At 35.7% G+C, this 27,103-nt stretch overlaps 1 protein-coding gene across 4 annotated transcripts in view; it reads left to right on the top strand.

The window, feature by feature from the left end:
- Positions 1-27,103, top strand: part of Csas (CMP-sialic acid synthase) — a 104,926-nt gene that overhangs the window by 20,051 nt on the left and 57,772 nt on the right. For all 4 annotated transcript variants that reach the window (XM_090411225.1, XM_090411252.1, XM_090411243.1 and 1 more), the window contains exon 3: positions 15,260-15,412. In XM_090411225.1, the coding sequence (XP_090267351.1) occupies positions 15,260-15,412 (153 nt within the window). The remainder of the gene's footprint in view (positions 1-15,259; positions 15,413-27,103) is intronic.

Genomic DNA, 27,103 nt, shown 5'->3' with positions numbered 1-27,103 from the left:
TCTCCAGTCAGTGTCATCCTTCCATAATCCTTTTTTTTTTTTTTTTTGCTGGCTACATGTCGAATGAACTCCCTAGGATTCTTTTTGATTTCATTAGCTAACTGTTGCTCATACTTCACTTTTGCTACCCTTACCAATCCAAGTCACCCACCTTGCTTGTTCTTTGTAATCCTCATGGAATTGATTATTATTACTTCTCTTCTGCTGCCTCCATAATGCCTTTTTTTTTCCTCTGTATCACATGCTTAATCTCTTCATTCATCCATTACACACCTATCTTATTTAACCTTCTGACCCTTGGAATACATTTAGACATTGCTTCTACTAGATAGTTCTTGAATATCTCCTAAGCTGCATTGATCTCTTTTCCAACTAACTCATTCCATGCTACACCTGCAAGCTGTCTCCTGAGCTCTTCATAATCACCAGCTTTGGTTCCATATATACTCTTTTCTCACAGAGGTCTTCACTCTGCTGGCAACCATCCAGGTAATCACTTTATGGAGGCAGCAAACAATGGTAATCACTCTCACCAACTGGTGGGTCATTTGATACCTCATTTATAATTATATCCTCTGAGATGATCAAATCAAAAGACCCTCAATACTTGTGTGTCCTCTGTTACATACTGTGTGAGGTAGCTGTAAGTCAAAAACTCAAGAAACTCATTTTCTTTACTTCCAGTTGCTATCTTGTCATCCCAGTCTATATTGTCATAATTAAAATTGCCTATGATGATCACCTTTTTCATATTTGCTTGGCTAATTTGATTATGCATTACCAGGTCTCATTTTATTCTATTCACCTCTATCTCACACCATAGTGTTTCAAAATCACTTGCACTATTTCCCTCTTGCATCTCTACCTTGTATTGACATAGCTCTTTCTCTGTCATCAATAACACACTCCCCCTTCCTTTTTACCCTTTCTGCCTTCATGAAATGCATCATACCCTTCCATTTCTATTCCTGTCAGGATATCATCCTTATCCAACCATGTCTCACTTATTCCGACAATTCTTGTGTGAACATACCCATTTCATTTGCTTTGTTTCTTATACTTCTAGCATTTGTATATATACATACATACATAGCATTTCATTCCTGGATCTATAGCTAGTTCCATGATACCAATTATTTGATGTGATTTCTCCATGCTTAACTCAAGCCATTTCTTTTTCTCCTTATTTATCTTACAACCTTCTTCAAATCCAACTGTTTTCCCTTTATCCCAGTTCATTCCCTTCCCTCTTTGTCTACACATGGGTTCGCATCCTCTTGGAGCATCAACCTTTCTCATGCTCTGTTCCTCTCTCCTCCCCTGTTTCTCTGTCTCTCTTGCGCACCTGTTCTCTCTCATTCTCTATACTCATGCCACTCACTTTTCATTCATAACCACCTCTTAAATCTCTCCTGTTCTTTTGCATTGCTTACCACTTTTTCAGATTCATTCTCTGCACTCACTTCTCTGCATCCCAGCAGCAGTCTCTCCAAGTGACTTGCACCAAAACCATTCAAATTCAATTCACTTCATTCTTCAAACTCATTCCACACATTAACAAACTGCACTCGTTTCTCCTCACACATTTCCGCTAATATATCATTCATAACCAATCGACCATCCTTTGCCGGCAAGGGTTGGTCAATTGGTAGAGCCTCTGCTATTAATGGCTCAGTTAAGTAAGTTTGAGCGCAGTTAGTAGTTGGAAGGGGACCAATCATTCGATGCTGTTGGCACACTCTCCCTCGATGAGTCTTTGGACTCCCTGGAGGTGTCAAATAATAATAATAATAATAATCCTCACTCGCCACCTCATCTATCACTTACTACCTTTCCTGTCGCACTATTATTTTTTATCTGTCTCAACATCCTACTGATATCCAATCTGATATGTTCTTTTTCCTAGTGAAGTCATTTGTCCCTATTACAGTTACCAACTCTTGCTCAATTACTTTTCATATCCAATGTCTCAATCACTCTACTCATTCTACCTCCAGGAAAACAAACCTTGTGCAGTCTCTTATCCAGGACAACTATAAAAACCAGCATAATAGCCCTTTTTCAAGAACTCTGACGAGCAGAATGAACAAATCACAACAAAAAATTAGCAAAAATGAGAACTTTGTCAAACATAATAATTCTGCAGCGAAAGAAGTCCTACAAACTCTATGAGTTATCAAAAATAGTGTTAATGTATTGACAATCAACATAGTTTGATGAAAGAGACATCTGAACTCTGTCAAGAACTTAATGCCCTAAAACAACAATATGAACTTTTAAATCAGCAACGATATAAAAAAGATCTTGTCATCAATGATCTCCCTGATATTGCTGTTGTGTTGCAATAATATACCAATCTTCCTATCAGAGTATTTAACATCATTCTACCAGAATCTGTTGTATCAGGCAAGAAAATTACCAGTTTTTATGGATCAGGGATGCAAAGATATTCTTGAGGATGTCACAAGCTTCAAAGTCTATACAAATCAAAAGTTCAGAAGACAGATAGTCTGTCACAGTGAAAGTAAAACCCTAATTACATCAAAAAGAAGACCTGACCATAAAACAAAAATAAATGTGAACCATCAAACAGAGACTATCTGAACTATATCTGAACTTTCAGAGGATTTAATAATATCAGAGTATACCAGCAGTTGTACCTTTGATTCACTTGATGCATAGTGTTTATAGGTGCAACATACAGATGAGAGGGCTCTCCATCCTACATATAAACAGAAATAATTGAAAACATTGGCTAATGTTACAGGCTTATCTGAATACTGGTGTTATTGATATATTTGTCCAAATGGAGGTATCCATTACTAATGATGAAGCAACTGTCTACCAAATTCCAGGCTTTCAGCAATATAGGTACTGCTTACAAATGGAAACAGATGGTGCAATATTAATATTTACCGAACAGAAATTAATAGCCAAAGAATCTGTCTACAACTTTTGAGCATGCTGCAAATGTTTGTATTGAAATAATTAATACTACCAATCAATGGCACCACCTAATACTAAATGCTGTTTATAGGATGAAACTTAACCACGATAAAATTCTTGCACAAACTGAATTGTTGGTTTTCATGCCAGGAATTATGCTTAACTGAATACATAATGATAATCAGTGATATGAACATAAATATTGCAAATGCAAATCATAACAACATCATACAGTTCCTAGATTATGTTATCCATGTATAATCTAATACCAACTATAATGTAATACATATGGAAGAAATAGTCAGAAATAGTATCACAGCTTCTTGCATAGATCATATAAACATTCAGGCACCACCAATTAGTTATCAGCAGCAGTCATAAAATGCAAAGTAGCAGACAATTATTACATGGCTCTTAACCTGTCACACTAAGACATAATCCTTGCAATTCTTCACATCTGAAAAGCAATATTGAAAAACAATAATATACAAAGAAATAGTCAACCATAAAAAAAGAAAAATTGACTGGAAATATGTGGCACCAGATTCAATAGATATTTTATAAAAACAACATTAAACTCACTCGGAGGAAATATAAGAAAGCTACAAAGAAAATCGGAATTCGCTCAAAAACAAGCCAAAATCCTTGGATGATAACAGAAAACATTAATCCTAGATATTAGAAAGGATATCCTCTGAAGCAATTAAAGTGATATCCAAATAATGTAGCTTTAAAAACTGGATATAAGAAAACAAGGAATCACATTACAACACAGATAAGAAATGCAAAAAGAAACTACTGCAGAGACAAATAAAGCTACACACAAACTGGGCATTTGATCAATGAGATGCTAGACTGTGTTCCCAATACCAATGTCTTTGAAACCATAAAACAGTGCTTCATGAAAGATGCCAGATCTTTCCAACAACTAGCAAATGACTTGAACCAATGCTTTGTAGACTCCATTTCAAGAACTACAGAGAAAGAGCCCTCAACTCACAAAATGCGATCCTCCACTCAGACCACAAGCAAAACAGACATTGTGGTTCCCAACCATAAGAATCAAATAAAGGCCTGGGAATTGATGGCATCAGACCTAAAGATATTAATCAACATGCAGCTGGTCTAATCCTGATCTTACTAAAATTAATAAATAAAAATTTTAAAACAGGACAAATACCTGTATGTTAAAGACTGCCATAATCGCACCTGTATACATGGAAAAAGAAATTCAGTCAATAATTACAGACATATAGCAACACTACCAATTATCAATCAAATTATGGAGGATATCTTGCTTATCAGACTTGCAAACATATACAGAGAACTTTCATATTATCTCCAAAACAGTACAATTAGAAGAAGAATAAGGGATCACTCTTGGAAGATTTTACAGACGTAATTAATGCCACCCTAGATAAAAACAAAGTTGTCATGATAGTCTTTATCAACTTGACTAAAGCATCTGACACACTCATACATTAAACTTTATTAGAAAAACTAAGACATGTTGGAATAGGTAGGCCTCTGCACACTTGTTTTAGAAATTACCTTTAAAACAAAAAATGCTTCATACACTTGGGATCAACCCATAATAACCTGTGGAGTACCACAGGGAGCTGTGCTCTCCCCCCAGTTCAATTGAGCATCTACATGTAGTATCGTACATGTGGATGTACGATACTACAACCAGCTACCTCTCAAAGGCAAGCTCTTTCAATATGCAGGAAATATAGCTATGGTATCCACTCATAATTTATTATTATTATTACTATTATTCAGGCCTCCATGGAATCAAAAGACTAATCGTGGGAGGTCCTGCCAAGGAAACACAAAGTCTGTCAAGACTCATCCTATATATATATATATATATATATATATATATATATATATATATGCGATAATCGGCTTTTACTCAGTTGTTGTGATACATTTTAAAAATAGATTTAATGACTAAAAAAACCGAGATAACTTATAAAGATTTTAATAAGAATAATACGACTAGTTTCGGCTTATAAAGCCTTCCTCAGGTATTCTTAAAGGACAAGAATAGTAATAATCACTAAAGTATCAAAACAAACTGGAAATTACAGGTAAAAATTGCCACATATAATTGATACATAAAAAACGTATTTTTTCAAGTTGTTCTAACAGGCGTGCCATTGTTTATTGCAAGTGTGTGTGCAAGCTCACGTGAACGCCAATATTGAATAACTGCAGCATGGCTCTTTCGCTGTGATGATGAGTTTGAGAGGAAAATTGTAGAATCAAGGGAAATCCTGCTGAACCCTGTCCACTTAAACAACAATTTGAGTTATAACATTCCAGATAGCCATGCTGCAGTTATTCAATATTGGCATTCACGTGAGCCTGCACGCACACTTGCAATAAACAATGGCACGCCTATTAGAACAACTTGTCTAATACAACGTTTTTTATGTATCAATTATGTGTGGCAATTTTTACCTGTAATTTCCAGTTTGTGATACTTCAATGTTTATTACTATTCTTGTCCTTTAAGAATACCTGAGGAAGGCTGTTATAAGCCGAAACTAGTCGTATTATTCTTATTAAAATCTTTATAAGTTAGTCATTAAATCTATTTTTAAAAAAAAAAAATATATATATATATATACATACGATTGTATATATATCATATATAATAATAATACAAGCATAGCCCAAACAAACATGCAGCATGACATAAATCTTCTCACTTACTGGCTCACCAAAAATTCCATACACCTAAACTCTGATAATCCAAAATTAATAATATTCAGAAATCCACTGAGTGAACCAGTTGATAATAACTATAAAACAATCCAGCATCCACTCTCCAAAATATAAAACAGTAAAACCACTACCATCACTCAGGTTGAAACAATATGATATCTTGGAATTTACTGGAGCAGCCACATAAGTCATCTACAAAACAAACCCTGGACAATAACTAGCAAACTCTACAGGTTAAAAGACATAGTTCTTACACACATAAAAAGACTAATATACAAAACATTATGCAAAAACATACTAAGATATGCTATAACAGCATATGCATTTTGTGCACACTACAAACTAACTAGATTAATATCATTACAGTATAAAATGATAAAGCTGATGTTTTGGGAACACAGAGACAATACTGGCTTTGTAGACAAAGCAATATCAGAACATAAAATACTATCAGCAAAACACATATCATTATGCAGCTATGCTAAAATATTACTTTGACTACAGAATAGCCAGTCATGCATACTGTATACCAAGACCTCAGACAACTAATTATATCACATATAAATATAATAATCACTATGAAAAGGCCACTCGAAGTTTCTGCATTCCAGATATGCTAAATAAACTACCTTATGAAAACAGGAATCTTACAAACTACAGTAGCCTAAAAAGGCCCCAAGGACATAATGAATGAGAAATGTGCACCCCTACATACTTTACAGACTTAATGAGATGCAATATATTAGTTCAGTCTTTTCAGTTTGGTTAGGCATAACGGTATTTCTAATTATTGCATGTGTGAATGAATTTTTTATCCTACAGCTATGGTAAATATCAAATCTACCAGTCTAATGAAAATTTTATGAAAGATCTAAAATTCTGTAGCATGGTCTGGATTTCTGGAAAAACTCCAAACTCTTGAAAAAAAGCACTGTATATCCCAATTTATAAAAAAAGGGAATAAAGATAACTGTAATAATTATAGGGTAATTAGTCTGCTAAATGCAGAAATATTAAAAGAGAAACTAAAGGGATATTGTAGAACAGTGCTTCCCAAACTGTGGGCTGCGGCCCCCTTGGGGGCCATGAAAAATGAAAACAAATTTAAAATGTTTTAAGACTAAGTAGATTTTTTTATCTTAAAAGAAACTTATTTAATTTTTATTATTTATTATTTCTTTTTTGTTATTTTTTATATTTTAATGGAAAAAATCACACATTGGTGCGGGTTCACAAATTTTGCTTCCTGTGGATTTCGGCACTTAATGAATATTAGTAAATACATGTTTATTCATATAAGTTTCATTTCAAAGCAGAAATCCAAGAATTGCAGTTTCAAATATTTCACTCGATATTGACTTTTTGTGTAGCAGTATTGAAACACATCCATTGCATTAAATTGTTATTAAACTTCTTTTTTTTATGTTTTTAATTCTTTCTTTATTATTAATCATTTTACGTTTCATGGGCTTGTACTGCAACTGTGCAATAAAAATCTATCTATCTCTATCTATATAAAAATATGAGATAATGTGGCATGTCAAATGTGTATGTAAGATGCTAAAAATGTAATATTTGCATTTGATTTTTGCAATATTCTCTGTGTATGTTTTGTATTGAATAATAAATACAATAAATATTATAATAATATGTGTCTATATTATGATTTTTTTTGAGGGGGGCCGTGAAATATTACATTTTTCCAAAGGGGACCCTGACATCCAGAAGTTTGGGAAGCACTGTTGTAGAAGACAAACTGCTAGAAGGAATGGACTCCAAAAATGCTGATTTTGCATAGACTAAATTTTCTCTCTAAAATTATTAATTGAAAAGAAAAGAGAATTTCAAAAAGAAATATGCAGAGCCTTCATTGATTATGAAAGAGCCTTTGATAAAATTAATAGATAAAAATGATTTAAAATATTAAACGATCTAAATATACTGAACTAGCTTTTACAGTCTATTCAAAAAATATACACAGGAAATAAAATAGCAGTCAAATTAGAACAAATATTAGAATGGAAAGACATACCAAGAGAAGTATAGCAAGGACCCCTATTATCTCTACATTTTAATATACAGAGCGATCAAAATTAAAGTATCCACATTTAAAGCATTGTCGAGTGCTATCCAGTGATCCAAATGCTGCAAAACTTTGCAGTGGTACATTGTGCATTATGAGGAAGTGATATCTGAAGGGGGGGGGCACAGTAGTATACTACTGTGCCCACAGTAGTATACATAAGACCCCATGTATACTACTGTGCCCAGATATGGGTGCCAGGATTTCTTCTTGATGGGGAGGAAGTGGAGAGGATCCAGAGACGAATGACCAAAATGATAGCAGGTCTGTGGAATGAACCTTATGAGAACAGGTTGAAGATTTGTGGGTTGCAAAAATTGGCCGATAGGTGGAAAAGGGGTGATATGATTGAGACATTCAAATTACTGAACAGTTTCTATAAGATTAATCCAGAAGATATTTTTGAGAATAGGACTGGTGGTAGGAGGACTAGGGGCCATACATGGAAGATGGGCAAGAATGTGGTTAGCAGGGGTGTTAGAGCTAGGTTTTGTACTTGGAGAGTGGTGAATGAGTGGAATAAGCTGCCAGAGTCTGTGTGGGTGCTACGACCATGAATGAGTTCAAGGTGAGGTATGATAGATACTGTGTGAATGTCGAATAGTTGTTCTTGACATGATGTTAGGGCCTCCCTCGATGAGTCTGTCAACTCCATGGAGTTGCCCGGAATAATAATAATAATAATATCATCATCAAATTCCTGACATGTACCCTCAAGGGGTGTACAGGATATGATAGTACTACATGAAAAATTTACATCATTACTAACTTCCTATCTACAATTTTCCTCCAAATCAGTCTGTTACTTGTCAAGACTCCAATAATATCATTATTAGATCTTATATTTCTATCGTCTAAGGCACATTGTACCGTATCAATCCACCTATATCTTGGTCTTCTTGTGGGTCATTTTCCTGCCAACTTGGCAGAGAACACTTGTTTTGATAATCTTTCCTTGCCTATTCTGTTTAAGTGACCATACCACCTGAGATAAGCTCTGCTAATGCATTCCTGGATGCCGACAATGTCAAGTTCTTTCCTAATATCCTCATTTTTAATATGATATTGCCATTGATGCCATCTGTTCATGCGTCTAATCTTTCTCAGGACTCTCATATCTGCGGTCTCTAGTCTTTGGTCAAGTGTTTTACTTCTGACCCAGCTCTCAGATCCATAAGTTAAAACTGGTTTGAACACTGTCTTGTATACAGCTAATTTAGTGTTTCTACTAATTTCTCTCTTATTCCATATGAATTTATTCATTTGACTTCCTACCATACCAGCGTTGTTGATTCTGTTGTGTATTTCCATATTTAATATACTATCTTCACTAAAAATCGTGCCTAAGTAGCTGAAATGTTTTACTTGTTCTATAGGTTTTTCATTCACAATGCAGTTGATATTTTCATTGCTTCTGCCTATTTTCATTGTCTTTGTCTTTTTAATGCTGACCTTCATACCATATCTAGTACAACAGTTATTCAGTTTAGTCAGGGACTCTTGCAAACTTGTAGCGGATTTATTTATAAGTATAACTTCGTCCGCATAAAGCAAAGAGCTCACATTAACATCTCCAATTTTGATATCATGTTTAATACCACTTTCCTTCATAATGTGATCCATATAGATAATGATTAACAGAGGGAATAATGTATATCCTTGTCTCACACCAGATTTAACATTAAACCATCTTCCTGTACTTCCTTCAATTCTAACTGCCGACTTACAACTCAAATACGGACTAAATATTGCTTGATATAATGCCCCATTGACACCATATAACTGTAGAGCATATTGAATAGCTTCTCTCTTGATACCTTGTCATATGCCTTTTCCAGATTGACAAAACTTAAATACAGATCTTTGTTATATTCCCATGCTTTCTCAACTATTTGTCGTAATGTGAAAATCTGATCCTGACAACCTCTATTTTGCATGATCCAGCTTGTTCTTCACCAAGCTTTTCTTCCACAATTCTTCTCAACCGTTTCTCAAGTATGCTTGCATAGATCTTTCCAGGAACACTCAATAGACAGATACCTCTGTAATTCTCACATTCAGTTTTATTTCCCTTTTTATATATGGGTACTATTAGAGCTCTACTCCAATCATCGGGAATTCATCCCTCTGTCCAGGCTTTCTGAACTATGCAGTGCAGCCACTGTAAGACTTTTATACCACCATACTTCAGCATTTCTGGTCGAATATCATCTACTCCTGCTGCCTTTCCACATTTCAAGCCTTTGATGGCTTTTTCTTCTTCAAGTATGGATATGTATTCCTGACTGCATGCCTGGGCAGTGTCTTTTACCACTGTGCTGTCATCACTTCTTGTTTCATTTAGCAGTTTTTCAAAGTAATTGCTCCATACTTCAAGGATATCTTTTTCTCTCGTTTTCATGTCACCTTTATCATCTCTAACTCCTTTTACAGCACTCATTCCTCCATTCCTAAGCATTCCTTCTTCAACAACCTCCAGAATATTTTTCCACCTTCTTGATATTTATATTCTATATTCTTGCCAAAGTCCTCCCATAACTTTTGTTTAGCTAGTTTTACACAGTGTTTAGCTTTCTTACATTTGTGTCTGTATTCTGTAAGAGCACAAGCTGACTTATTTGCCAGGAACTTTTGATATGCTTTCTTCTTTTCCTTCACTGCCTCTTTAACTTCCTGTGTTCACCATGGAGTTCTGATTTTTCTATCCTTGCAGACAACGTCACCACATACCTCTCTGGCTGAATCAATCAGGGTTTTCTTCAAGGCTTGCCACTGAATCTCCAAGGTTTGGTTCCTGTTCTCAAACTCTTTCATTTTTTCTTCAGGGGGTGCTTAAGGGTCAAAGCTGTATAACCAAGAGGAGACCTCCACATAGGGCTTCTGACCTAATATCCAATCCTCACCTGCTCGTGGTGCACCCTGTTGGGTATCTACCTAGATACTGAACGAACGGGGATGGGCTGGCAATTTCGGATTTAGCTGACCAAACTGTATTCTTATTGGCTTAAACCAATATAAATATAATATATTATTATTAATATTATTATTATTTGACACCTCTAGGGAGTTCAAGACTCATTAAGGGAGGGCATCTACTCTACAACTCTCCGACTCCACCACTTAAATTCACCAACTACAACGAACCACAATTACCACCATCATCATCATCTACACCAATGCCATCTATAATCCACTACCACCACTAGTATTATCACAAACATCTGTGCCCACATCGGGATTCGAACCCTCAGTGGTTAGCATATCCGCTCTCCAGGCTTTTGGCTGGAGAGCAGATACGCTAACCACTCGTCCAACCAGGCCGGCAGTGGATATTAGATAATTGTGTATTTTTTTTTAAAACTGATATTTATTTTTTATTCTTCTTGACAGTTGGGAACAGTGTTGAAGATATTTTATGTACATTTTTTTCAAACCAAGAATGTCCTCCTATTCGAAATTTATGCAGCATTTAAATGTTGAAATTTTTTTAACTTAGTTATACTATAAATTAAAGACACCAAGAAATTATATTCTTGTTTTAATCCTTTATCCATGTGTAAGCAAAAAACGGTTGAAATTGATCTGGGTAGTGGCCCTTCCCATAATGTATTGCTTTATACACATCTGAAAGAGGGGAGAGTGCATTGAATTATAGGATACTAAGTCTCTTAATGTGAAGTCATTAGCCCCAGCACAAATAGCCCAATCATGATGATACTTCATGCTCAAACGTTGTTTTCATACACTTGAATAAAGGATTAAACCAAGAATATAATTTCTTGGCATCTTTAATTTATAGCATTTACATCTCAAAAATGAAGGATTGATATGATGTATAAATAGAATTGTTTTTATTTTAGAGAAGTAATTTTTTTATACAAATTTTATGAATTTTTAATAATGTTGCTTACAACAGCACACCCTCTAGAATATCCACCATTGCAGTACTAGATACCAGGTGATGAAACTCATCTGTTTTTATGTTGCCCATGAAAGGCTGTAAACCTTGTTTACCTGTACCATGGATAGGCTTATGTTTAGATATTCCAGAAATCCTTCTGTAGAAACTAAGCATGAAAACTTTTTAAGTCACTTTTCAAAGTATCCAATGAGCAGGCTGATCTCTTGCCAGGTGAATTTCATCTATACCCTAAAGACATTCACAAACATCTGTGGCCATGGCAGGATTCAAATACTAGTATCCACATCCATCATAGAGGGAGGACATGTGAAGCCTAAGTTAGCATGCTACCACATAGGCTTCACATGTCCTTCCTCCCTTCACATATCCTCCCTTGGGGCTGTAGTATTCAATGGATGTGAATACTACTGTCCCAAATCTTGTTTGTGTTATTTCACTCCTGTATCCTTCAGTCAGATCGTCTTATGTCTGTTGCCTAGATCAGGGCTGTCCAAAGCACTGCCTGTGGGCTGCATTCGGCCCATGGTGGGATTTTGTGTGGCCTGCCTGTGAGTTTTGATTTTGATGAGCGAAAAAATAAAATAACAATTTGAATCGAATGCATATTAGATATTTTAATTCTATCAGTAATCGATAATCTTGATGTTGGTCATTTTATTTGGTGTTTTTTCATCACTATATACCCACATGTTTTTCAAATATTAGATGTGTCAATGAAGCGTTCTTACACTGTTTGGTTCCAACTTGCGTGATTAGTGCACAATTAGTGTCGTTCGTTTGTTCAGCTATCGAGGTTGTGTCACTGCTGTTCACCAGATTACTAGATATGCATTGTGGTGCGACCCTCGGATAATTTTTTTTTTTTTAATGTGGCCCTTGGATTACCTAAGGTTGGACAGCCCTGGCCTAGATGATACATCTGCAATTAGCAATACATCTAGGGTTATAGACCTGTGAATGTGAACAGCAGGTTTGGTTGCTGTAGGCTGATTTTATTTTACTGAAGTTCAGCATACATTATGATGTTGACTCAAGTAACCACATCATAATGTGGGTTTCTTGAACATTGGTCTTCAGCAGTTCAGATTGCCAAGGTTAGCTGTAAACTCTGTGCATTCTGCCTTGAAACATTCATGCATTCTAATTGGAAACAAACATACCTGTCAGTTAGAAAAAGAAAAAAAAAAAGTACAAAAAAAATGTATTTTATAAAATGAATATAAACAGCCAAAATGCAGTTACTTGCCATTTTGCTCTGTTTTACAGTATGTTTATGCTCTCAAATAATAGGCTGGTATTCAAATCATACAGCAGACACAAATGTTTGCAAATTCCTTTAGTATGGGAGATTAATTTAATTGTACAGTGTGAGAACACCGCCCTGCTTATTAGAAACCTGGAATAGCTTAAAAAGTTCCATATTTGGTCTCCAGAGCAGGGTTTTTGGACTATGTAAAAAAAATAAACAAATTAAAAAATTATTTAAAAACTCCTTATTCCACCCATCGTACTGATATGGTACAGACTTATAACCTTTCATGGGTGGGAGTCACATAAAAAAGTGCTTTGTTTTTTGCTCTCATAAGGATATTTGCATGACTCTCTGAAGAAATCAGTATCTTTTTAGGATAGCCAAGGCAGCAAGCACTTGTTACCTTAGCAATCTCGAGTACTTGTATTTTGGCTGTTTATATTCATTTTATAAAATAGTTTTTTTTTCCTAATTGAATTATATAATTAGCCAAGACAAGGCAAAGGCAAGCTTTGTTACAAGTTAGCACATGTAACAAAAAAGCACAATATGGAAAAAACAGAAAGAAAGAAAATAAGTGCGATTTTACAATTCTATAACCTTAAAACATATGGCATCTACCTACTTTTATCCTGGTTGTAAAACCTTTATCAGCAGAAGATAAGCACTGTAAGATAGCAGATATAATGCAGGCAACATGAACTGGGATCACTCCATTCCATTGTTAATAACTTATGTTTTGCATATATTTAATAATTTCTTCTTCTTAATTAATTTACCATAAGAAAAAGCGAGTCTTATTAAATATGGATACATGTTAGTATTCTGTTTCTGATAAGTAATGACAATAAAATCCAAATTAATTAGTTGGTAAAGGGGAAAAAATTCAACAGTTCAGGAAAGTAGTTAAGAGGTATTGGTAGGGAGCAATCTGAACTTATTCCAAGAGAGTTAGTAGCATAAACTGGCTAGGAGTTAAATGGATAATTAAACTTGTCCAGCAAGAATTCTAAAAGAAAGAAAACAGTGTGGAACACCTTATGGAAGATGAACAATTAGATTGGTATGTGCATGAACAATATAAAGCACAGACTAGAAGAATGACAATCATGGTAAGGAAAGCAACATTGATTATGAGAAGTAGTTAGCTGAGTAAAATAAATCCTTGAGTTTTAACATAGTGAGATGAGTAAAAGAAAGAAAGAAATATTTCAATAGAATAACCTAAATGAGATGGCTGGAGTGTAAAGCTGAATTATAATAGTTGATGAATAGTGACCATTTTTCTCGGATCACTTATAAGAGTGGAAATGATGTAGTACTCGTTGCTGTTTAAATTTAATAATTTATACAGCAACGAGTACTGTGTAAATTTAATGTGAAATTTACATTAAATTGATGGATGCATCAAGAAATGACAGAGATAAAAGTACTAGTGTGTTGTACTAGAGTTATCACCAGATCTTGATGCAAATGATGGTTAGTTGGGGGGAGATTTCATCCTGTGTTAAAAGAATGGGTAGATGAATTGTGATAGTCTGTAGTTTTTCAATTTGAGTTTCAGCACAAGCAGGATCTTGAAAGAATGCTCAGATAAAAGTTCCATTGCACATGGGAGGTGCCAGAACAGAAGCAATTAACAGGCCAATCATTCTGCCTGGAGTGGTGGTTAAGGTATTATAAAAGTTGATAAGAATCTGAATTCAGAAATCAGTGAACAGAAAATCAAAACTGAACTGAGAACCTTATAACTTTGTGAAGTGGTAGTCCTTTCTTAGTAGTTTGCTCTAATTTATGAGTTATGACAGAGATGGATAAAGGAAATGGATATAACATGATTATTGGGCTTTGCTAATGCATTCACCAAGATACTTCATAAAATGTTACTCTATAAACTGCAGCAGTTAGGGATGTGAAAATAAATCAGAGGCATGGATAACAGGGTGGTTTACCAACAGCCATCTGAAAAGATGGCTGTTGATAAACCACCATCTATAAACATTGAGAAGTAATGATATTGGTAAGTGAATTGGGAGCGGTGGTGATGAATGATCTGTGAGTAAGTTTAAAAAGAGATTAAGTTGTGTATTTGGATGAAATTGAATAGGTTTCTGAAGTCCTTGGTCATCTGTAATTTCATGATGTACTTGAATACTTCATGAAATTACAGAAACTTGCTTATTTCATGCTGATCCTATTCTATGAATGTCATGCAATTAATGTGAATTGTGAAACTTTTACAGTTTTATTATTTCCATCAAAAAAGTTTCGATGCACTGTTATTTAATTTAAATTAGATATTTAATTATAATTTTGGTTTCAGAAATAACAGTAGTGGGACTTGTTCAGTGTACTTCACCATGCCTTCAGCCACATTATTTGGAGACAGCCTGTGATATGATCCTTCATCATGATTATCATTCTGTTTTTTCTGTAAGTCGTCAACACAAGTTTAGATGGAAAGAAGTGAGCTTTGGTGAGTAACCAATGAAGAACATTAAAGTTATTTATGTATAGTTATCCTTTTATAATTTATAAAAGGATAATAGTTAAGTTCATTTTATGTATTCAGAAAATGTTTTCCTGGCGCACTAAAATATGACCTTCCTATGATATGTATGAGAGGCATGGATGTTAACCAGAATTATACTTGTATATAAAAAATTTACAAATATTGGGAAAGCTCATTGATTAGCTATTGCTAGTCAATGAACTTCCTCATTATGAAGTTGGATGTGAATACAAATTCAGAAAGGTGGTGATCCCCCCCCCCCTTGACTTAATTCCATCTAGAAAGTTTAGGAATCAAATAGTTCTGATGTGAATTATAGGTAATATTTTTGTTTGAACTTTCATGGTGGTATGGAGATGTTATCATTCACGGTTTCCAGAATTAAACATAAACTTAAACATATATCATATGTTTAAGTAATGGCATGCGATTAAACTTGTTCAGTTTTATCACCCTTCTCAGGGAGTTCATTCCTAGTCTAACCACTGTTTGTGAAAAAACTTAATCAAATTGATGATCAGTTTACTCACATTCATTCTCCTTATCGATGTCTCTCTCTCTCTCTCTCTCTGCTAATGGAATAGAATCACAGGCCTTTTCGAGATTTACAAAAGTCAAATGCTTCCTGCCCTTTGGTGATTATTTTTTTTCTATGATCAGGCTTAAGATAAAAATATACAACCAGGATCGGCCTGGTTGGCTGAGTGGTTAGCATAGCCACTCTCCAACCAAAAGCTGCAAGTTCAAATCCTGCCATGGGCATGGATGTTTGTGATTGTCTGTGAAAATACTAGTGGTGGTGGGTGGGTGGTAGTTGCAGTTCGTTGATTGAGTGGTGGAGACAGAGAGTCTTAGGTGCCCCCCCCCTCGATGAGTCTTTGGACTCCTTGAGGGGGGGGGGGAGGTGTCAAGTAATAATAGTAATAATAATAATAAATAGTATTATTATTATAATATTCCTCAATATAGGAGTTTACAAGCAGTTAAGCTAACGTGTTCTTCTGACACACGAAATGCAATACCCTTTTCTGATCTTGTAGTTATAATTTACTTCATAATCTACTCATTGAGGCCATCACACTAGTGTCTCTGTAGTTGGAAGGATCATTCTTATTACTTTATAATTATGTTTAATGGAATGAATACAGCACTGAAAAATGGCTAATCACAAACTTAATGATTCTGATATTTTGTCTGTTTCACAGAGACATCCTCTGGGATATAGTATAAAAACTGTAATAATACACACAAAAACACATGAAACAATAAGTGGAAGAAGTTAGACAGAAACCTAAAGTCCTATGAGAGACACTCTCTGTGAGTGATGTTGGCTAGCCTTGCTGTTGGATGGGAGGTCTAAGAATTATTAATGCTTCCCAAATTTTGAGAAGTCTGATAGAACCATATTTATTCAGATTAGGGTGGTTTTTAATCTGTTACTAATTCTAAAAAATCTCAGGTTTATGTTTGCTGTGGTGAAGCATAGTAGTTTTTTTATTTTATATTTTTATTTTTTCATTTGATTCTGTGTAAGGTATCCAAGTTATGGTTAGCAAGACCTAACTGTGCAATATTGTTCTATACTGTGCAACTTGTCTATATTATGACAAATTGCAAGAATAAGGAACCTTGTAAACACATGGAACAGAGAGAGGAAAGGTCGCTCTCTAGGAGAGTGGTTAAGGGCTGCCAATTTCAAATAAAGTTTGAAAGTAGTGCAGAGATCATATTTCTTTAAAGTCTATTTTTTCTGAAGTGCTCTGGATATAGGGAATAGCAATAGTATTACTGTAATCTGTATATTTGGTAGAACAACTGTATCCCAGAGAATGTCTCTGTGAATTGGATAGAAAGGTATGATATGGAAAGGAGAGCTTATCTATCACTGATGTCTGGTTGGAACAGAGATCAAAAGTCTCTCTCTTGACAAGGATTTAATTAATACCATATTGTTGGGAGGGAAAGTGATGGGAAAGTTTGTGTATATATATCTACCCATTTAGGTAGGTTTTCTGTAAACTGAGAAAGAAAGAGTACCATAGGGAAGATGGTAGTGTGTTCAGAAATGGCATGTGGTCATTCTTTTCTTTATTTATAATGAAATTGTGAAGTGCAAACTATTGAGGTGGAGATGAAAGAATCTAATATGTTTGAGTCATATATGACCAGTGGAGAACATATCATCAGTGTATCTTAGCCGGATAGAAGGATTGCAAATGTCAGTATCGAGAGTAATGTTCCCTGTAAGCTTTGTGTGTTTTCACACACACTGGTCAAAAAGGGAGTGCACACAAAATTTTTGCTTTCAGAATTTCTAATGTACAGTCAATAATTTTGGAATGGACTATAAAAATGAATTATATGATAAATCATACTTGTCTCTTATTTTATTTAATAATTTCTCCACTGTCTCTATTCCAATATTACTCTAACCCATTCCAATTTAATAAATTGTAATTAGTTATCATCATAAAAATTATGGAACAACTACCTTGTTAGAGTAAAACTTCGGTTTAATATAAACCAAAATAAAAACTTGATGTTTCAACCTTCACATTAAGGTCATCATCTGGAGTATACAGATATTTCTTGTAGATAGGCTTATACGTTGGTAATACATGATTATTAAATTATTTAAGGAATTTACAATGTATACTGGAATATTAATTAAAAGAAACTTTAATAAATACCTTCTATATTTCGGCAACGTCACATTGCCATATTCATAGGAACATACAACTATGACACGTGCATGCAAGCACTACAAAAAGTAAATGAAGCAGAAGCGAGAAAACTATTGTTCTTCCTAGAGCCCTAAAGGTTTCCCCTAGCGTGCTATATTGGCTCGTCTTGGGTGTTGGGCTGAAGTTCTCAAGATGCAAGCTTCCCAAATTTGTTGAGATTTGGAAAGTTTTTTAGAGCTGAGGCTGATGAATATGAAAGATTCGAAGAACAATCTTTCATATTTGAATTTGCTGTGGTGTATTAATGTGGCTTTCTTTCAACATATTCTGTGGCGGGTATCCAGAGCATGGTCTGCAAGCCCAGAGTGGCTGTACTGGTGAAACCGGATGTAGTCTTTGTGTTCCGAAATCCTGACATTTGCTGTCCTGCCTATTTGGCCAAAGTAGGACAGTTTACAGCTGCAAGTGACCTGGTATACCCCAGGTAGGTCTAGGTGAAGTGGTTGGTCTTTGGTGGAGTGGATAAGGGATGCCAATTTTTTATACGGTTTGTAACAAGAGGTTAAGTCATACTTTTTTAAGATTTTGGTTAACTTTTCAGAGGTGCCCCAGATATAGGGAATGGTGATGGATTTAGTGTAATCTTTATTGTGAAGGTGGGGGGTTGTGTTTAACTGGTTTTAATATTTTTTGCATTTTTTGGGGGTTGTAGCCATTGGCTAAGAAAGTGTTAAGGATGTGGTTTAGTTCAGTAGTTAAGGCATTGTCATCTGAACAGATTAATTTTGCCCTGTTATATAGTGTTTTTTTATAACCCCATATCGTATTGGGGGGGGGGTTGCTGGTGAATGCATCTACCTGTATGGGTGGGTTTTCTATAAATAGAGAAAACCAAGGATCCATCAGGCTGGTGAGTGATTAGAGCATCTAGGAAAGGGAGGCTGTTGTCTTCCTCCTTTTCCAAGGTGAACTGGATTCTGGGTCTTGGTTGTTTAAGTGTGTTAAAAAGGAATGGAGTGTTTCTGAGCCATGTGGCCAAATAGCAAACACATCATCAACATAGCGAAGCCAAACAGTGGATTTTTGTGGGACTGAGTTTAAGGCTTTTTCTTCAAAGGTCTCCATAAAGAAATTGGCCAAGGGTGGGGAGAGTGTTGAACCCATGGCTGTCCACTTTATTTGTTTGTAGAATTTTCCTTGCCAAATGAAATAGCTTGAGTTCATTGTGAACTGAAATAGGGCTGAGATATTGGGAGGTAATTTGGCTTGGATGAGCTCTAAGGTTTCCTTGAGTGGGACATTTGTGAATAGGGAGGAGATGTCAAAACTGACAATTATGTCAGTATGTTAGAGTGAGAGGTTTTCTATACTGGCTTTGAAGTGGGCTGAGTTTTTTATGTGTGATGGTGTATTGCCAGTATTGTGTGTGTGTGTGTGTGTGTGTGTGAGAGAGAGAGAGAGAGAGAGAGAGAGAGCTCTTTGGCTAAATGTGTGGCTAATTTGTATGTGGTGAAATCAATGCCATCCACTATGGGATGTAATGGCACATTTTGTTTATGTATTTTTGGAAGTCCATATATTCGGAGGAGGGGGGGGGGGCTAGAGTTAAAAAGTTTTAGTTTGTTGGTAACTTCCACAGGCCAAGAAGACCTTTTTAAGGAGCGTTTGGAGAGTTCTAATTTGGGAGCTGGTGGGATTATACTCAATAGGGAGATAGTAGCCTGATCTAACAATAAAGCATTAAGCTTACCTGTGTAGTTCGGTTTGGTTGAGAACTACAGTGGCATTTCCCTTATCCGCTTTGGTGATTACTATTTCTTTGTTTTTCTTCATTTCTTGTAGAGCTTTATGTTCTCCTTTGGTTAGGTTGGTTTTTGGTGGTCTTGCTTTGGTGAGAACAACGACTACATCCAGTTTGATATTGTTGGCGATATGGATTAGAAGTTTGCGGATACCATGTTCTATCTAAATCATTATTTCTTCAGCCGGTATTTTTAGGAGATATGGTGAAATTGTGGCCATGTGCCAGTGCGTTGAGTGCCTCAGGCTTCAGATTAACAGAAGAAAGGTTGATTACGGTGTTGAGGGTTGTTGAGGTTCAGAGATAGAGTCCTTTTTCAAGTTTTCAAATTTTTTGATGTGCTGACTTCGTATCTTTTCAAATTCTTTTGCTGCCGAAGCCCATGAGATGTCATAGAGAATTGTCCAAAGGTCATGGTTCAGCGTGTCAGAAAGCTCCTCCTCTAGCGCCAGAATAGCTTTGTTTACATCGGCTAGGAAAAAGCACGTAGCGGTGATTTGTGCTCGTAGTAGGGTGAAGCTAGCTAGGTTATAAATGTGGAGAGCCTTCTGCAATTCCCCCCCCACACACACACACAACAATATGGGGTTATAAAATCACTATGTAACAGGGAAAAATTAGTCTGTTCAGATGACAATGTCCTAACCACTGAACTAAACCACATCCTTAACATTTTCTTAGCCAATGGCTACAACCCCCAAAAAATGCAAAAAATATTAAAACCAGTTAAACACCTGCCCCTCCCACCCTCTTCATAACAAAGATTACACTAAATCTATCACCATTCCCTATATCCGGGGCACCTCTGAAAAGCTAACCAAAATCTTAAAAAAGTATGACCTGACCTCTTGTTGCAAACCATATAAAAAATTGGCATCCCTTATCCACTTTACCAAAGACCTACCTGGGGTATACCAGGTCACTTGCAGCTGTAAACTGTCCTAATTTGTCCAAACAGGCAGGACAGCAAATGTCAGGATTTTGGAACATGAAGACTACATCCCGTTTCACCAGTACCTGTAACTTACTACATCCAGTTTCACCAGTATCCAGACCATGCTCTGGATACCTGCCACAGAATACGTTGAAAGAAAGCCACATCAATACACCGAAGCAAATTCAAATATGAAAGATTGTTCTTCGAATCAGCCTCAGCTCTAAAAAACTTTCCAAACCTCAACAAATTTGGGTGCATGAGACTGCTCCAAATTTGGGAAGCTTGCATCTTGAGAACTTCAGCCCAACACCCAAGACGAGCCAATATAGCACACTAGGGGGAACCTTTAGGACTCTAGGAAGAACAATAGTTTTCTCGCTTCTGCTTCATTTACTTTTTGTAGGGCTTGCATGCACGTGTCATAGTTGTATGTTCCCATGAAGATGTCAATGTGACGTTGCCGAAATATAGAAGGTATTTATTAAAGTTTCTTTTAATTAATATTCCAGTATACGTTGTAAATTCCTTAAATAATTTAATAGTCAGTATACACCTATATACAAAGAAACAAGCTACACTACATTCTACATGGTATGCTAAAGTTACATTGATCTGGTCAACCGTTAAAATTATTGGCTTGACCTACTGTGGAAAAAAAAAACCTACTACATCAATGCTAGAGTCTTGTTATTATTATTATCTGTTTAGTTATGAAAATAAATTAAGCTAGAGAGCAACATGTTCACACAAAGTTACTCATATAAGTATTATTATTATTATTATTTTATTATTATTATTATTAAACAAGACCTCATGGAGTCAAAGACTCATCTAGGAGGTCCTTTTATCTCACACACATCTCATCATACCGGGTCTTAAACACATTCAAACTCCTTGCAGACACCACACTCTCAGGCAAGGCATTCCAATCATTCACAACTCTGCACGAAAAAAACCTGCCTCTCACTCCCCTACTCACACCCTCTTTATACAGTTTCCAGGGATGACCTCTGGTTCTCCCCTGATCTCCCACTATTTGCTGTAGAACTTCTCCACCATTGATCCTATAGCAACCCCTTACCAACTTGTAGGTCTCTATCATATCTCCCCTCTTCCTTCTCTCCACCAGTCTCTGCAAATTACATCTTGTCAATCTTTCCTCATACTCGACATTCCAGAGGTCAGAAACTACCTTAGTCAGTCGCCTTTGGACCCTTTCCAACATCTCTTCATCCTTCTGAAAACCAGGTGACCAAATCTGGGCACAATAGTCCATGTGTGGCCTAATCAAAGCCTTATACAATGGAACAAGAATCTCCCTACTTCTACACGTCAGTGTCCTCCTCATCATTCCCAGAAGTCTTTGTGTTGTCTTCACAATTCTGGCGATGTGACCCCTAAATTTTAGATCCTTATCCACTATCACTCCCAGATCTCTTATTTCCTCTACTTCCAACAATATATTTTCACCAAGCATAAATTCTGCATCCCATCTTTGTTTTCCAAATTTTAAAACCTTACATTTTGCAACATTGAACTCACATCCCCATTTGCTTGCCCAATCACTCAATTTATTCAAGTCTTCTTGCAAGGCCACAACATCTTCACTACTCTTTATGGTTCGTCCCAACTTTGCATCATCTGCAAACAACTGAATATCTCCATCAAAATCTTCGCCAATATCATTAATATACAAGTTAAATAGTAATGGCCCTAAAACAGATCCCTGAGGCACTCCACTAGTGACTTTCCTTTTCCTGGATATTGCACCCCCATACACAACTTGTTGATACCTATCAGATAGCCAGTCTCCAATCCAATGCACTAATCTAATATCCAACCCCATCTGCTCTAGTTTGACTGTCAACTTATCATGAGGCACTCTATCAAAAGCTTTTGCGAAATCCAAGTATATTACTGTGTATCCTTCTCCTCTGTCCAAGGAAGCAGTCACTTTATTGTAATAAGTAAGTAGATTACTAAAACACGACCTCCCTTTAGCAAATCCATGCTGTCCATCAAAGATTATACCATTGTTGTCAACCCAACTCTGGATCCTAGTTCTCACAAGCTTCTCCAACAACTTAACCACAACACCTGACACACAGATAGGCCTATAGTTTGATGCTTGAGTTCGATCACCTCCTTTATGAAGTGGCACAATCTTGCCCTCCTTCCACTCTTTAGGGACTTGACCAAGTGCAAGACTCGTATTAAAAAAATATGTCAAGGCAGGTGTCAACTCTCTGGCACATTCCTTCAGAATACGCGGTGATATATTATCAAGTCCCACAGCCTTATTTACATCTAGTTTACTCAACTCCCCAAACACCTCTTGCTCACTTACAGTCAGTCTCTCCTCCCCATCATCAACTGCTCTTAATCTCTCCATGAAGTCACATTCACAAGATTGAAAGATCTTTATGAACTGCTCATTAAGTATCTCCACCACACATTCTGCAACAGCTGTCTTTATACCATTTCCTCCAATCAATGTCATCCTTCCATAATCATTCTTTCTTTTGCTGGCTACATATCGAAAGAACTCCCTAGGATTCTTTTTAGCTTCATTAGCTAACTGCTGTTCATACCTCTCTTTAGCTACTCTCACCAACCAAGTCACTCTCCTTGCCTGGTCTTTGTAGAACTCATGAAATTGGTTACTTCCACTTCTCTTATGCTGCCTCCACAATGCCCTTTTTCTCTGTATTGCATGCTTAATCTCTTTATTCATCCATCTCACACCTAACTTATTTAACCTTCTCACCCGTGGTATACATTTAGACATTGCATCCACTAAATATTTTTTGAAAATCCCCCAAGCTGCATTGATCTCTTTTCCAGCTAACTCCTCATTCCATGCTACACCTGCAAGCTGTCTCCTGAGCTCTTCATAATCACCCCCCTTGTAGTTCCACATATACCCTTTTTTCACAGGGGTCCTTGCACTGCTGGCAACCACCCAAGTAATCACCTCATGGTCACTTTCGCCAATTGGTGGATGATTTGATACCTCATTGATAATTACATCCTCCGATGAGATGACCAAATCCAAGACCCTTAATCCTCTTGTGCCCTCTGTTACATACTGTCTGAGGTAGTTATCCCTCAAAAACTCAAGAAACTCATTTTCTTTACTTCCAGTTGCTATCTCTTCATTCCAGTCTATATTGCTATAATTAAAATCACCCTTTTCTTATTTGCTTGGCTTATTTGACTATACATTTCACTATCACCACCATCCACATTACCAGGTCTATAACAACATCCCACCAAGTATTTGATTCTATTCACCTCTCTTTAGTATACATATAAATTAAAACAAAACAGTATGGATGGTGGCCAATAAAAGCTGAAATAATTGTTTAGGGTCCTAAAGTCAGGGTTTGCTGGAAAACTTGAACCGCTAAGTTGGCTGAATGTGTGCCATCCAAATTCTTGGGATTTTTATGTCACCATTATAAGATTAGAATGGTTAATCAAATTTCACATTTAAATTTCCATTCATACCAAGTTTTTGTATGATGTAAAGAAAATATACTTTTCCAATCAATTTTGTGCGGGGTGTTAGATTGTGATCTGAGAGGTATGCTTCACCAAAATTGTTAATGTGTCTTTTTTTTTCTTTTTTTTTACAGATAGGGATTATATGCTCAGTTTTCTCAGTTTCATCAATATAAAGTAAGTTACAGGTCCAATAGATATGATAAATCTCAGGGTGAGCCAGTGGGGAAGAGGATCCTTAGAGGAGTTGAATATGTTTTTTAATTTTATAAGTGGTTTAAAAGTGGCATTAAGATTATAATGGTGTAGAATTCTATTTATTTTTTCTGATAACTCTTAAATGTATGGGATAGCTATGGTTTTACTGTACTCTATATTATATGTATTTTTTTAATGAAGTTTTATGAAGATCTTTATTGATTGTATTTTTGCTATAGCAATTATTTATAAATGTATTGCTAATAATTTATAATTCTTGTTTGAGAGTTTGCGCATTAAATCAAATTGCTATAGCTCTGTAAGAGCTTGCTCATTAGAACAAATTGTTATAGCTCTGTTTTTGAGGGTGTTAATGATTCCAAGATTTTGCTAATGGTGGTTATATGAGTTAGCATATATATTGTCCAGTACGTGTAGGCTTGCAGTGAACAGTGAAGGATGGATTGCCTGATGAGGGAAGATGTATGACCAATGTATCCAGGAAAGGAAGTGAGTTCTGATTTTCAATTTCAAGAGTAAATTGTATGTGCTCGTGTTGTTTGATCAGGTGGCTGAGGAAGGTGTTTAACATGTGGCTAGATAACAAAAACATCGTCAACATATCTAAGCCAAACTGTAGGTTTTAAAGTAAAGGAATCTAGAACATGTTGCTCAAACACTTTCATATAAAAGTTAGCAATTGGGGGGGGGGTTGTAGGTAAAAAATATTTTGCCACACAAAGTAACTGGAATGTAGTATGTGGGCAAAGAGAGCCATAATGTCGGACAGAAATTTGTTCTGTAAGAGAAGAATTATGTCAATGATTAGGACATTTGTGAAAAGGGGAGAAATGACAAAACTGACTAATAAGTCATCTTTGCCACGTGCCATGATTTTAATTTTGTTTTGTAAAGTGTTGTGTGTTCTTTATATATGAGGGAGAATGACCTACCAACTCCTTGAGTGTTGACCCTAATTTCTTGGCTAGGTGATAATTTGGACTGTCTATACCCTCAACTGTCAGCAGAAGCAGGATGTTGTGTTTGTGTGTGTACCTTGGGAATGATATATATTCTGGGAGAATGTGTAATGGCATTCTCCTAGAACACAAACGACACATTAAATTTAACAATTTTGTTGAAGTAGGCCTCTCAGATCTTAACACCCTACACCAAATTTACTTTAGGACTCTAAGCAATTCTTTCAGCTTTTATTGGCCACCATTCATATGTATACTTATATACTTATATGAGTAACTTTGTGAAATTTACAAGTTGAATTTCATGCATTTTTTTATTCATAAAAATTTCTCATCCTAATAAATTTAGCATAGTGAGTTTGCTAAATAGCTATATAATCTTGAAATGATGTTGTTTCAAATATGCTCCTTTTCCAAGCCATTTCAAACCTCACTAGGTAGTAGAGTGATCTCACACAAGATTATGAAAATAATCTACCCTCCCTAGACACATTCATGCCATGGTGGGAATGAAACTCTTAGCCAGTAAGTTGAAAATTACAGACACTATGAACTTATCCAGTCTGTCTATAAAATGTATTGCTTTTATCTTTTTGAAAAGGGTGAAGTATATTTCACTTTTATGAAATAAATGAAAAATGAAATAAATATTTTTTTGATTGTTAATATTTGGTCCTTTTTTATACTAAATATGAGACATTTTCTTTGGATTTTATTGGACCATGATTCTTTATAAATATATGTATATAAACATCTACCAGTTTCGCCAGCTGGAGTCTGTCTGGCTTCTTCAGGATGAGAGTGGTTACACTAACATTAAATGCTACAACAGAAAAATGCAGTAACGACCTTAAAATCAGTTTAAAAAAATTGAAAAGAACGCGTGACATAGTGAATTTATTAAGCTTTTCCAAATGTCTTTTAATATCATGTCTTGATTTCTATTGAGATTGTCTTTAAACTATTTTAACTACACGGATGTTATATACTCCTGTGTATTTGTAGAAAGCAATGCTGTCCTTAGGAGATCTTAACATGGCATGGAGCTGTTGTTCCAATCCGTACATTGAAGAAGATTTCAAATATAGAAATTTTAAAGAAGCTGCAGTGGTATTCCGGACAGGAGACAATCTCAATAGAAATCAAGGCATGATATTAAAAGACATTTGGAAAAGCTTAATAAATTCACTATGTTTAGCAGAACTGAATTACATGAAAAACAATAAAACAAGATCTACTGACAACGATTAAGTCTCCATGCTTTATGCTCTTGATGTCACGTGTCCTTTTCAATTTTTTTAAACTGATTTTAAGGTCATTACTGCATTCTTCTGTTGTAGCATTTAATGTTAGTGTAACCACTCTCATCCTGAAGAAGCCAGACTCCAGCTGGCGAAACTGGTAGACGTTTATATACATATATTTATGAAGAATCATGGTCCAATAAAATCCAAAGAAAATGTCTCATATTTAGTAAAAAATGAAATAGTTTTTTTTTGAAATTGCAGTTAATTTTGTAAAAATTTGCTGTGTAGGTTTTATAGTACATTT

Source organism: Typopeltis vanoorti, chromosome 2 (assembly GCF_054136105.1).
Source record: "Typopeltis vanoorti isolate ZY-2024b chromosome 2, IOZ_Tvanoo_1.0, whole genome shotgun sequence".
Classification (NCBI taxonomy): Eukaryota; Metazoa; Arthropoda; class Arachnida; order Uropygi; family Thelyphonidae; genus Typopeltis; species Typopeltis vanoorti.
This window is presented reverse-complemented; position numbering and strand designations above follow the sequence as displayed.